Source organism: Cyclopterus lumpus, chromosome 20 (assembly GCF_009769545.1).
Source record: "Cyclopterus lumpus isolate fCycLum1 chromosome 20, fCycLum1.pri, whole genome shotgun sequence".
Lineage (NCBI taxonomy): Eukaryota > Metazoa > Chordata > Actinopteri > Perciformes > Cyclopteridae > Cyclopterus > Cyclopterus lumpus.
Genome location: NC_046985.1, coordinates 10,738,802 through 10,753,337, shown reverse-complemented (window position 1 = coordinate 10,753,337; position 14,536 = coordinate 10,738,802). Strand labels below are relative to the sequence as shown.

The 14,536-nt window shown below is 42.1% G+C and overlaps 1 protein-coding gene across 3 annotated transcripts in view; it reads right to left on the bottom strand.

Annotated features, from left to right (window-relative positions):
* pola1 (polymerase (DNA directed), alpha 1) overlaps positions 1 to 14,536 on the bottom strand; it is a 50,062-nt gene that overhangs the window by 29,989 nt on the left and 5,537 nt on the right. For all 3 annotated transcript variants that reach the window (XM_034560153.1, XM_034560154.1, XM_034560155.1), the window contains 11 exons: positions 14,338 to 14,422; positions 14,162 to 14,223; positions 13,820 to 13,909; positions 13,596 to 13,712; positions 13,335 to 13,510; positions 12,982 to 13,111; positions 12,210 to 12,329; positions 12,038 to 12,128; positions 11,833 to 11,960; positions 11,518 to 11,667; positions 11,225 to 11,347 (listed from right to left, as the gene is read on the bottom strand). In XM_034560153.1, coding sequence (XP_034416044.1) covers positions 11,225 to 11,347; positions 11,518 to 11,667; positions 11,833 to 11,960; positions 12,038 to 12,128; positions 12,210 to 12,329; positions 12,982 to 13,111; positions 13,335 to 13,510; positions 13,596 to 13,712; positions 13,820 to 13,909; positions 14,162 to 14,223; positions 14,338 to 14,422 — 1,272 coding nt within the window. The remainder of the gene's footprint in view (positions 1 to 11,224; positions 11,348 to 11,517; positions 11,668 to 11,832; positions 11,961 to 12,037; positions 12,129 to 12,209; positions 12,330 to 12,981; positions 13,112 to 13,334; positions 13,511 to 13,595; positions 13,713 to 13,819; positions 13,910 to 14,161; positions 14,224 to 14,337; positions 14,423 to 14,536) is intronic.

Genomic DNA, 14,536 nt, shown 5'->3' with positions numbered 1-14,536 from the left:
TTTCAGAGTGTGAGGAAGGGGCGGGGTCAGGCTGTGGCTGGATTGGGGGGGGGGGGGGGGGGGGGGGGGGGGTGTGGGTGTGTTCCACTCCCTGAAACCAGAGAGGGACTTAAGCATGCTTTATGGGCTGCTACATACCACTGTACAGAGGCGGGGGGAGTTTGAGTCATTCACAGAACAGCCTCCTCCATTAGGGACTACAGTCAAGGTCAAGGTCTCACCACAAACACACATTCACACACACACACACACACACACACACACACACACACACACACACACACACACACACACACACATTGGCCAAAAGCACATCCACACTAAATTGTGCTGCTAAGCTTTGGTGCAGACAAAATGAATAGCCCTTCTCCTGCTAGTTTAGGAGACGAAAAAGACAAAAGAAAGGGAGGGAGGGGGAAAATGAAATACGTCTTAGGACAGGCTCAGAGTAGTTAGAGAAATCTTCAAAGCAAAACTAACCATGATTTTTGAGACATTTTCAATACATCTAAAAAGCCAAACATTTTGCATAGTTGTTTGGGGGATAAAAGGCCTTCAAATCATGAATGAAAACCCTTTTTTCTTCGGAGTTAAAATGTGACTGAGCCAAAACTAGAGATGAGCTCATTCAGTCTCTTTTTAAGATTCCACATATTCATATATTTTTTACCATGAACTGTGCCAAACAATACAACTAAGAATGGCTAAAGTAAAGCAGGCTACTATCACACAGGTTGGTACAGGGGAAGCACCGAAACGTATTACAGCTACCTAAAAAACCCCATCAATATCAGTTGAAGTCTACACTGATTTTAGAATGTTTTCACTGATTTATTTTGACGTCTTTTTCCGACGGGGAAGTGAAGCCGTTATATTTATCCATGTTCTCTGCAAAGCTACAAGACACCATTGACAAAAAAAAGTAATTTTACATCACTCAGCGGGAAAGTTGCTGTTCCACGGCTGCCTCGATCGGTCAGTTAGTTTGCGTTCTTGTGTCTGACGGCTTTGAAGAGAGCAAAACTAACTGGGCGGTCCGACAGCAAGCGTGAACATATTATAAATATATTGTACACTTAAACTGATATGGATTTTTTTTGGGGTCTTTCTTTCAGGTGGCGAAAATATAGTTTTGTTGCTGCTCCCCTCCACAGCAGTACATTGCTTAACTCCCGTCTTTTTCTCCACGATGGGGCCCACAGACATTTACTGAAGGGAATATACTGACTATGGATCAATGCCTAATACAACTCTTCTCCAAGAAATCCAAACTATCCCTTTAAATGGCTGGGCGTATTGGAATCATAGAAATAAAACATGAAGGCAGGTCTTGGGGTACCTTCAGAACCAAAAGTCCCTTTCATAAATATTGAGGTTGTTCAAAATCCATTACTGCCACAAAGTATTCCCGAGCATTGATTTGGAACTTCACCACCCAAAAAAAAAAAAAAAAAAACAATTCCCACACAAATAACGACAGTGTGAATAAACTTGTGAATTGTTCTTTGAATACAGCCTAAAATGCTAAATTGGGTATCGGCATGTATGCACTGATCCAATATCCCGCTATCATATAACTCTTAATTTACGCTTCTTAGTAACAACAACAACATTCGTGTCCCTGCACATTGATGGTGGAAGAAGCTAACGAAGTGAGCCATCTCGTTTCTTTCTTCACCTCTTGAGAGTTGAACATGCACAGTTAGGTCGAGATGCAGAGTGCAAAATCAACCAGAGCTAGCAAAATATCAGCAATTTGGCAGAAAAACTAATTTTACACTGAAAACTTGTTAACACACTGATAACAGAATCGGTATCAAGAAGGAAAGAAAGTACCAGATCATCTCGGATGTATTTAAATGGGACCATTTTGTCGGCTGACTTGAAGTGGTCCAATTAAAATTCACAGACTAAAGAGTTCCTGGATAAAATGTTGTTGTCACATACTTTAAAACAACCCCACCAACACAGGCCCTTGTGTTTTAACACAGACATGTTTTCAGTCTGAACACCCACTAATACAGTTACCTGTCTCTATACCATATATATATATATATATATACCTCTCTATACCTCAGTATAAATTGTACAGCAAAAACTCTTAATGCTGACAAATCTCTAATATGTCATGGTGTGTGTCATCAAATTGACTAAAATCTAGCGTTTTTCCCCCGTAAACTTTGGGCTTTTCGTTAACCCTTTTCACCATGATAAAACAACTAAAGATGTGGGACAGAGGCAGAGCGACAGCAAAGTGAGGCGAGAGGGGTGAGAATGCGTTGACGTAATTGATGCGTGGACTTATTTAGACAGGTTTTCCATATGCTGTCAGTCCCAGCAGGACAGACTGCTTTAAGGAATGAACCGCGTGAAAGACAAGTCGTTTGACCATGATGCAATCTGTGCAACTGACTGCGTGTGTGTGTGTGTTCATCTTGAAGCACATACCAACACACATACTATATGGACCAATGCAAACACATGGCCCCAGGGGGTACAAATATTATGTGTGTGTCTGTGTGTGTGTGTGTGTGTGTGTGTGTGTGTGTGTGTGTGAGAAACAAAGGCGATGTTCACATTGACCAGATGATCGAAAAGTAATTAATGTAGAGTTTTAACAAGATTTATCTGCAAAACTGGTTTAAGATTGTCGGATGTCAATGTTGTTCCACTCTTCTTTGAAAGTGGTCAGATTAAACAAGACATTTGAATACGTCAACATGAGCTCTGGGAATTTATGACAGTCATTTCTCACCACTGGCTGGAATTCAGCGGTCAAAATGAATTACCGTATTTTCCGCACTATAAGGCGCACTTAAAAGCCTTTAATTTTCTCAAAAAACGACAGTGCGTCTTATAATCCGGAGCGCCTTATATATGGATTAATTCTGGTTGTGCTTACTGACCTCGAAGCGATTTTGTGTGGTACACGGCGCTCTGTCAAAATGTTTTAGTACGACTTTGGTAAAGACTACAAAGCCGCACCGCTTGCAGCATTATGGTGCGTTCACACCAAACGGCTTTATAACTCGCGTCAGTTTATTCGCCAGTCAAATTGTGTTAATTTGTGTCTTTTGCAACCAGTTGCGAAAAGGGGGCGTGGCTTATCTCCATGGCTTGTCTCGGTAAAAACAATTATAAATTCCTCCATCCACCACGGTCGAAATAGCCACTAGTTCTGCTTTATACTTGTTGTGGACATCCCATAAAAGTCGGAACATCTAACGCCCTCGTGTCTGAGTTCATAACATCACCCGTAGGCTCACACAGCTCGGGGAGTTTCACCGACTACGTCTCGATAACTTCCGCTTCCTGAGACCACTATGAAGAACACATGCAGAACAATAAATCCGACGTGCATGAAGAAGAGTACGGCAAGGAGGAAAACAGGAAAGCATTTGCACTGAGCGCTCGTTCCCCAACAACACATGATTGAACTCATACAAAACGACAACCGTGAACTTGGACGTACTTTTTATTTCTGTTTAATTTGTTAACTAATTGCAATTTTTTTTTTTTTTATGCAGTTCTGTTTGTTGAGTTCTGACAGAAGGGAAAAAACGAGACGTTGCTGCCTTTTAGTTCAGGTCCGGATCCTGTTCAGATTGACTTCTTTTTTTTTTTAACAATGGAGCCAAGAGCTGTAAACATGAGGTCACAAGGTCTGACATCCTCCATCATGATCTTTCCGTGCAGTATAACTTACATGAAAGTAATACTCGTACAAATTTTAGTGCCACTAAACTCAGACATAAAAACATATTTCAAATAAACCGGCAGCTTGCAGCTTCGAGATCCAGCAGTCGGTAGCTATTATTTTGGACCTGACAGATGTACATGAGAGTTCAAGTGTTCCCGCAGCATTTCAACACTGACTTGCACAGCTTACAGGTGACATTTTCACTTTGTACTCCCCATTTTTAAAACTAATGTACCCAACAATCTGCCTTGAGACTTGAGGACAGACTTCATGGCATCTGACCCTGCCAATGTTGCTAACAGATGTAGTTGGGTTAAGTGGTGCTACTGTAGTCCATAACACTCAAAGCTGCCATGAAAGGATTGAAGGAGACAACTGCAGGAGCACAGGTTCATGATAAATTGCAAATCTGATCCAGCTGACTGGTTCAGCCGGGTGAAACTGAGTTGTTAGAACAGAAATAAGCTAGAAAGAGTGACATTAATTGGATTTATATATATTTTTTACATTTAACACCATCTAAATTTCAATACGTAGACCTAATATCTCACTGAAATCTGCACATGCCCACTTTCTGACTTTTCCTAGCTTGTAATCGGTTTTAATTTGGTGTTTGTAACAATGTCTCATTTCTTTGCATGTGCACCTGCTCGTCTGTGCGAGTTGTACCCATTAGCTGTGCGATATTGCACCCTGTCATGCTAATTGATGAGAGGTTCAGCCTTGTTGTGATATCTGGCTTTTCCCCCAGCTGTTGCTCAGTCATTTGCTGGCCTTATCTAGAAGGGATTTATGCGTCTTGTTTTGATGTTGCTCGCATGTATTTCATTCCACTTCACCCGCCTCCTCATCAAAATATCTTTTGTCTTTTGCCAGGCTGTCATTTTAAATAAGAGCATGGGTCTTAACTGATCTGCACTGGGTGAGTGACAAATGGTTTACAGATTGAAGGGAAGTAATAAAGATAATACAGACACACACACACACACACACACACCACGTCACGTCTCCCCCCCCCCCCAACTGATCAGGAGATCAGAGGCAGTATATTAAACCTCAGTGCGGCAGAGGACCCTTGTAAAAAGAGCCTGGGGCACCAGTGACGATTGTTTTGAAAAGCACTCAGCTGAAAAGCATTTTGGGATGACAGTCGGCCGACTGAAATAGCACCTGTGGAGGAACACACCACTGTCAGAGCTGGGGAGGGGGGCATGAGTATGCATGCACATACACACAAAGACTCCCTTATTCACTAACACAATCTCTCACACACAGATGCATAAAAGATTCGTAGTATCTCTTCTGCTACTGTGAGCTCTCATGTGCACGCACCTCCACACACAGTCATAGAATAACGATTTTTCTTTCACTGAAATGATTACTTTCATGCAAGAATGCATGAATGCAAAGTCCCCCCCCCCCCTACGCATGCACGTACGTACGCACGCAAGCACGCAAGCACGCACGCACGCGTCCTGGCAGATGCCATTGCTGTGTTCTCATGTCTGCTACTGGGAGGGTCAATCTGTTGTAAAGCTTTGTCTGCAGCCGTTCAAATGAAAATAACTCGACAATGACAACAATCCTTCTGCTGTCTGGTCAATTAAAAATCTGTTAAAAATATTTAGCTAAACAGGACACTTCCTGATTAGTCACTTCATCCATGGTACAGTCAAATCAATCACTAATTAATTCTTCAAATGTTGCCAGGCAAATAAATTACATATGTGCAGGTAGTCAATGAGCTCATTTAAAATGTGATATTGCAGATAGCAGACAAAAGATGGTTCAGGAAGATGACATGACTTTTGTCATTGTGCAATTTAAAGTGTCTATTATTAATATGTATTTTTTATAACAATGACAATGTGATTTGATTCCCTCTCAACGACCTGTTCAGCACCAAACATGACTCCAAAAGAAAGATTTTGTTCTGTAAATGCTGGATGAGTACATAAGTCACTGTTGGTGATTGAGCTCACCCTTTCAACTTAAAACAAAAGGAGATGTGTCAATGTCTTGTTCGCAACTTGTTTCGTCTGCACCCAAGCGGCCAAAACAATCAGCTGTTGCAGGTTTAATATGTTGTTGTTGTCAAGGTGGTGTAAATGTCAATGTTTTGGTTCAACAACACAAATGCAGTAAAGTAGAAAAGATCACGTTCACGTCATTAATCAGGGAACGTTATGGTTTTAATAGAAGGAACAAAAATATCACCTGCTTGTCGAGTGAGCTAAAACCATGTACTAATCATCCTCTCATTTACAACTCTATCAGTGGCCCTGACAAAGACACCATATGTGGGATCAATCCGCGATGAATTCTAATCCCCCCCATTAGCCCGGTCTCACACAGTCTCATTAGTAGGTGTTACTAAAGTCGCAGTTTGGATTCTGAAACCTTGTCCTGTCCACTGTCAGTCCTCACCGACACGCTAATGTAGCCAAAATAGCAGTACTGCTCCCATGTGACTATTTGTTAAATCCACTCCTATCAGGAGTAAAGCTAGCTCTACGGACTACGGGCCCATGGAAACATGCAGCCCTCATTTCCCCCGACGAGAGTGCTGACACACACACACACACGCTTATGTATTCTTAAATCTAATTCGGGGAAATGTAAAAATGACCCATGTGAATCTGAGACAGTAGACGCGATTGAGACCCTGAATGAAAGAAATGGGGACAACAATATTCACTCCCACCTCATCAACTGACAGACACGCCGCGCACACAAGACATGGACAGTTCAGGTATTGCTGTGTCTAATTCAGGGAAATGATTGATGATTCCTGAGACGAGAGGAATGATACAGAATCTGAATGGTGGGACACCAGAGGCAATAATGTTTACTTAGACTTAATTACAAGCACTAGCACCCTCACACACACACACACACACACACACACACATACATGCACATAGAGATTTAACCTAAACCAAACGTTGACCTCTCCACACCCTCAGCTCCGTTACTCAAGCCCGCTTCTAGCCCTCACTCTGCATGCCATCCAAAAATGTGAACTACGAGCTCCTGTCAGGCTGTTTTTAAACACAAGGACAGAGACTCAATTACAGCAGAATGGCTTTCAGGAGTCATCCTCCATCCTGAGACACACACACCTGCTAATGGTTGTCAGATTTGCTGGCAAAAGGGTCAAATGTCAAACCAATCTGCGTTCCACCACAATCAACGACTTCAATCAGCCTCTGTTGTTAACATCACTCGATTAGGAGGTCCTTGTGTCCAGAGACAAGAGATGGTTTACATATCAGAAAAGTGGAAAACTGAGAAAAAAATCTAAAAAGACACTGCAGGCAAAGGAACGTTTGTCGTGTCCTTGACTGCTAACGGACACTTCTCTATTTGCTATGACTAGCAACATTAACACAAGCATCGGAAATTAACACCTACAGCCAGCCAAATGCTGCAGAGGCTTTTCCTGCAACTGACCTCTGATCTACATGAGCTTCTGTAGAAAACCCTCCGCTTTGTGCATTTAGTTCTCTCTAGTTGTAAAGTGAAACTGTCAGTTGAAGTCAGGGATACACCAGCCAGTGGTCGGCGGACAATAAAAGTCTTCCTGGTATGACAAATGCATTTATCAGCCTATTATGACCACATGCGTGTAAGTTGTCAGTGTTCCATATATCGGTTTCTCTGCACCCAACTGTTCTCTGGCGAACATACAAAAGAACCCAAAATAACACTGAGGGGTTGAGGGGGACATCAATCTGTGGCTGTGTAATCCTAAACCTTCACCTTCCTCTTAATACCCATCACCCCCCTCCCCTTAATACCCACACACATACCAGGACAGAGCCGGGCTACAACAAATGGTCCCCCGACAAAGGGCAGAGTTCGGCCAGTAGCACTTGTGCGCGCACACGCATTGACACATGTACGTCAACGCACACGGATACGAGACGTATTGAAGAAGCACACACAAGAGAGTCGGGAGGGGAGCTAAGTGGGGGCTTTCCCCTCCTAACTTGGCAAGTCTGATCAGGAGAGCCACCGCCAAGGGTCTGTCATCCCCAAAGTGAGCCCCCTCGTCTGCAACCTCCCGGGACTGAGCAACCACTGTGCCCCCCCCCACCGTCTGACCCATCTTGCCACAGGGGGGTTAGGCCTCAATTTAAAACGAGAGTGAGAGAAAGATGAGAGCTAAGCCAATCAATAAATACACTGGACACATGCACATTCGGACGCACACTCAAAACAGATGAAGGGAGCGCGGCGAAGTGTGGATTTACACTGCGGACCGAGCAGTGGTCTGTGTACGTGTTACAATTACAAAAATAAAAAGCCTCCTAAATCTTGATATGAAAGCAGAGTGCAAATGTGACGATAAAATGGGGGCCAGGGTGCAAACGGCAATACCCACAAATACACTCGAAACTAAATGCCAGCCGGCCTTTCTGGCTCGCTGCAGTCGGAAACTACCACCGACTACTTGGCTTACGGGTATTAAACTGTTGCCTGAACCACACTGCCCTCGGCTTCTTTTCCAGTCAGCCAGTATTCGTACAGTCAGAGTCTGATGGCCCAAATACTGTGGCTTTATAGAAGCTGTCTTAACTGTAACATGGTCAATCCAGATAACAAAATAATTAGCAGGGTCGGATAGCTGATCACGAGTACTTAAATAAAATGGCAAATGAAAGTCCAGTTCGACCAACCGTATCATATCAAGATATCAAAGATTTAGAACTGAAAAGCCAAAGAAATAAATGTCCAAATATAGAATTTAGAGAGCACTTAATTATCCTAAACATTATTCACAGCATCTCAATTACAGTGGGGCACCCTGGTTGTTGATCTATAAATAGATGTGTGTCTTGGGTCATGGATACAAAGTAAACAAAACACTAAGAGTGTGCAAAGTGGGATCTCCGGCTACCTCAGCAGGTTGAGGTCCATGCCAGGAAATCCGCCCACTGTGGGTTCAGATCTGACTGATGACCTTTTGATGCGCGTCTGTCATGTCACTCTCCACTGCATGCAATGTACTAATGAAGTTAAGCCCTAATAAAACACAATCTAATTAGTTGACTGTAACCTCATTATACTGGCTGGAGGCAACGTAGACCATCAGCAGGTTTCAAGGGCTTTAAATTACCGTAAACTATTTGAACATAAATAAATCTATTAAAAACTATCGGAATATAAGTCAACACAGTAGCTGTTCCTCCTGGCCAGAAGTTGGCATGTAAACGGAAACAAGTGAGAGTCCCTGAGGGCATAAGTATTAAACTTATGCCTGACAGTTTCTCACTAAATCTTCTAACATATCTTTTCACCATGTCTTTCTGACTTTGAATGTAATTGACTGTTATGTTGTGTTACTTGTGTGCGATGTAACCGCTGCCGTCAATGACTATGTTTATATGCTCTAAATATTCAGCTTTTTGGCCTTTATTGCGAAAAAGACAATATTCCTACTAAGCCGTTTACAAGACAAACAAAAATGAATATTCCACTTATAATCCTGTTTACATGCAGCCGTGCATAAGGCTGGGCGATAAATCAGTTTTATGAATTACTTCAAATTAAAAGTATGGTCTTGGATGGTGTTTAAAGAATAAAAATTGGTTTTCACTATAACTTGGGTAATTACAGCCCCTAACCACCATCGCTTCTCCCGAGCTCCCAAGGTTTTTGTGTCCGCGGCGACGAAAAGCAGCACGACTAATTCATTCCAGCATCTCAAACACACAACTGAGTGGGAGAAGTGTGTGGCTCTGGGAGTTGCACAAGATGGCAGCAGCCTCCAAAACACCTGCTAAAGGATCAACTAAGATCAACAAAATCATTTTCTCTTCATATCCCAGATGATAAGAGGTTCGCAGCTACGAATAAAAAGTTGTGTATAAGACCACAACAACACCATTAGAGGTCATGTCATATCTCGACAACAATATATGTGTCACGATATAGGTTTTCTGGTAATTCAATAACTAAATAGTTTAAATGAAATAATAAAATGCTTTTAAAACTCCTGTGTGAATTAAAAACTTGAGTCAGTATGTGCTCGTTATTATCAATTTAGACTACATAATTGTATATTATGATATCTCGATATTTCATCACAATATGATTCCATTGACCGACGATAAACTATTATATTGAATTATCCCCCAGCCCTAATTGTAGGGTATGTGAATGGAAACACATTATACATGAAACAAGAGCCTTTTGAGGAATTGTTGTGTTCTTTTTGTTGAAGTTTTACAAATAATACTTAACCGAATCTATTTACAATTACAACATTTTATATACTTTAAGGCTCTTTAACTATTTAACTATCAGAGATATTCAGTTTAACAAAGCCTGCATGCAACTTGCAAAATGCCGCACTGTCACCATTTCAGACACTGTGGATGCAGCTGACTTTGTGATTCTGGATTAAATAAAGCCTGAACGAGGTAACATGTGATTGAACCATCTGCCTCTGGCTGTTATCAAAGATACAAGCAGGAAGTCTGCAGGGAGAGAAACTCCTACCTGGACCAGACAGTCAAATGTGCACCTTTTACAAAGTAGCGCTGTCAGCTGAACAACGAGCATGACTGGAGGCACAAACGGACTGACAAAAATAACACACACGCACAGTTACTGCCATGCCCTCTATTAGAGAACACAATGAGTGTGTAAGGGGATCTTAATGAAGGACTCCCCTGAGGCAAAGCTTGACGCCTCTGCTGAGGATGTGTACTGTTGGAGCTCATTAAATGAACATGAGTACTATGACAGACATGGTGGGAGAGAGTGTGTGTGAGTGTGAGTGTGTGTGTGTGTGTGTAGTGTTCAGTTACGATACCAGATTTAGCCGTTTGTGTTATGCAGGAGACATGTCTCTGTGTGCCAATTTATTGAGTGTACATGCCTATTTTGTTCCATTTGTGTGTGTGTTGAAAGAAGTCATTACACAACCATTCTTTGTATGCAGATTGTGAACGTATGTATTGTGTGTGCCTGTGGCATTTTGTTACTGGAACATACTTACACAGAGCTATTGATATCACAGACAACACAACAGGTATTTTTAACCTGACCAAATGAACTTGAGGGAATGAACATATTTGGAACAGGGTAAGGGAGGAAGAGTACATTTTGTAACAAGGATGACAAATGTGAGAAATCCAAAAAACAGAAATAGAAGATGAGGAAGAAGTCAGAAAAAAAGGGGAATAGAGGAATGAATGGTGGACTATGTGAGATGTGATGTACCAGTGCCCTCTTGTGGTTTAAAAATGGAAGTGTTTTTTCTTCTATTGCCTAAAATCACAAAATGACTCAAGGATATACTCATTGTTTAATCAGTGTTGAGTGTGTTTTGTATGCCCTGCCGGCTTTAATGGTAACCTGTAATACATGTACAACTTCAGTTAATCCATAAACTAATTTTAGTTCAGTATATTTTGACCTGTACTGGCTATCAGAGGTGCAACCCCTAAAACTTTGAATGTCCATAAAGGCTACAGTAGAAACATTACTGTGCAGCATGGGGCTTGGACTCACCTCTCGACCCTTGTGTGTGACCAGCGCAGCGAGTGGCTTGGCGTAGAAGCGACTGAAGCTGAATCCCAGGCAGCCGTACATACTGTTGGCAGTCAGCTTCAGGGCCTTCTGACGAATGTCATACTGAAGGACAGACGGACTCAAATTAGACCAACCAGATTTACAGGGTTAGAATTGTCCTTGAAACTCCAAGGTTCAGAAGATAACTCAAAGGTAAGTAGAAATGGTTGATGACAGAAACATCACAGGGAAGTGACATGTGTGTGTTGGTGTGTGTGTGTGTGTGTGTGTACCTGCAGGTAGAGGTCTGGGTTGATGTCTTGCTGTTTCATCAGCTGTTTGACCTGTTTACGCCGCTCGACCAGCTTCCTGATTTCTTTGGGCAAGATTCCCATCTCCAAGTCTTTATCTGGAATTTCGGGAATCTCATCTGACCAATCCTCCTGTTACCATGGACACAAGAGTTGGAAGTTAGCGGGGTTTTTTTCTCTGGTCAGGCTGGGAACACATGTCTTTTACTGTAAATATTTTTAGATTATTTATTTATTAATGTATCATTGTTGTGACAAAAACATACCAGTTTCTAAAATAAACATATAAACAAACACCTCATTCTTCTTCTTCTCTTTGTTGTAAGCCTCCCTCTGGACAGTGGTGAAGCAGATGTTGAACTCTTGGATGATTGAGGGATACAGGCTGTTGAAGTCCAGCAGCAGCACAAACGTGTCGTAGAATCCTGCAGAGAGAAAAGGAGGTTATAGAAACATGTAGACAGACAGAAAACAAGATTTTAAACTAAGAACCCAGACGTACCAATTTTAGGATCCAGCACCAGACCTCCAGCGTAGGCTGCCTTCTTCTTCCGCTTGCCTTTCCCTGCGTCCATATCGTCTTCTCCCTCGACCTGGGACCAAGAAAAAACGAGCATGAAACATGTGTCACATGACTGTACATGACTAAAGAATGAGCCTGTGTGTGACTTTACCGTTTCCAGCTGGGTCTTTTTGAAGGAGGGTTTGTCGGGGACGATGTAGTTTTTGTCGTGGAACGCGTGAAGCAACAGGAACTCGTTCCTCTCAGCGCGACCGCCCATCAGAGTACGAGACTGCAGAGACAAGGCAGGAAGAGATGAGGTTTGGCTGAAGCAGGAGGCCAATAACCAAAAGGAAAAGAGTCAAAAAAACATTTAACTTGAGCAAACCTAAAGCAAGGCTGAGGCGTGATGTATCTTCATGTAAAATGCAATCTTACTCCAATGTATTGTATGTTATAGTGTGTACTTGCTGAAACACACTAGCTGATCATTATATGCTGGCTTTAAACTTTGATCATGGCTTATTTAAATCTTTTGTTCTTCATTCACAGGAGAAGCAATCCTCTGCAAACCGTTTGGTTTCTGACTTCAATTTTCTGTATGTTGAGCTGTGCAATAAGCGAGAAGAATTGCTGCCAGGAATTCAAAAACCTCAATGATTGTCCAGCCCCGTTTCTTTTGTCATGCTTTTTAAATAATGTCGGTTGTGCGTACATTTTTTTTTTCAGAGAGCCAGATGCATTTTAAGTGTTTCAGTTATTTGGATGTTAATATGACATTCAGCATTATGTGAAGTGGCTGCAGTTTTGATTGTAATTTGCGTTTCCCGTTTGAGCTCAGTAACACGTTTCGATGATGGCTTTGTTGTGACATTTAATGTTTTTTTGTTTTGTTTTGCAGCTGTGGGTGGCTGTTTAATGAAGATAAAGACAAAAAGTGTTACCATGACGTTGCCAGCGATGTTGGTGATCTGCAGCGCCAGTGGCAGCACGTTGAGCTCACACATGATCTGGAGGATCAGCTTGGCGTCTGTCCATGTCAACTCCAACAGGTAGAGCAGGTGAGGAGAGTCGCTGATACGAAGACACACATATTTTAGGATAGTTTTTTTGGGTCCCCGTGGAGGTATGGCAAAAACGTAATAACACTTTACATATAGCAGATCAAGAGAGTTACTGTGATGTTAATGTGTTGAGTTATTGTTTTTCTATACCTGCATAAATGCAGAAGCTCAATTTAAAAAACAATGTTTTTTTTCTGATTTGATTTCATCTTTCGTGTCGAGGGCATACGAACCTGTAGAGGTTCTTGATGTTTTCCTGAGGGACTGTGACTCTCTCCATCTTCAACACCTGTGTCGCTAGTTCAGTCAGATGATAACTTTTACAGCGAATCAGCTCCTTGGCTGACATCTCCACGTCGCACACCAGACGGCCGCAGGTTGCGCTCTTCTCTGCAAAGGAACCGCGACCCTGCCGCATACAACAGCGTACAGTGATGTACAATATGGTATCAAAACAAAAAATATATACTGCTCTGGATTTGTCTTCTTCTTACCCCTAGCTTGGGCATATTGGCCCTCCTGAGTCGTCCAATCTTAGACCAGTGGGGAACCTTGCACACATTGATCCTCTGCAGAATCACTTCCAGGTCAAAACCAAAGATGTCGTGACCCTGCAGGAAAATAATAATAATAAGCATACTCATTTTTACCACAACAAAACACTGCACCTTCATCTGAAATTGTATTAAATTACTCTATGCAAACACGTCCTACTCACCACCAGCACATCAGGGTCAATTTTGTGCATCTTGGCCAGGAAGAAGCCAAGCAGAGTCCGCTCTGTAGCGGCTATCTCCACTTTACCGTTCTGACAGAAGAGGTGAGACACGTCACTCTTTTGGTCAAGTACAATGAAGAAAACAGAGGCAAATATATGCTCTCCATCAATTTAAATGGAATCTACTTTTGGTCTAAGTTAAACCAAACTACAATTCTATGAAGTCCTGTAGAAAATGGTTTTATCGAAGTGCCACATGAATAAAGTTTACTATATTGTTGAACACAAGCCTTTTTTAGTTTCTTGCATCAAACTGAGCTCTGCAGCCTATTGGCCACTCACCTTCTTCTTCACAGCATCTTTGAAGTCGTAGGGGAAGATACAGTCAGCCGGTTTACTGACCACTACAAAGACAAAGAGAATACAATAACAGGTCCAAAACGTTTAGCATTTGACCCTTCTCTCAGATTTCTACTTGTCAATGAAAACCATTACTAATGGGAGTTTAACTAACTTACCACAAAAATGTGTCTGGTATGGAGGTCGAGGTGAAGCTTTATCCACCTGGAACTGGTAGTGGACTAGAGCAGCCAGGGACACAATCTGCAGGGGAACAATGATATCATCAGGTCCTTGCTCACGAAGGAACTCAGTTTGTCCGGGCACAGCATAAAATAACACAAATAGGGTTGCACGGTGTACCGATACTAAAAAGGT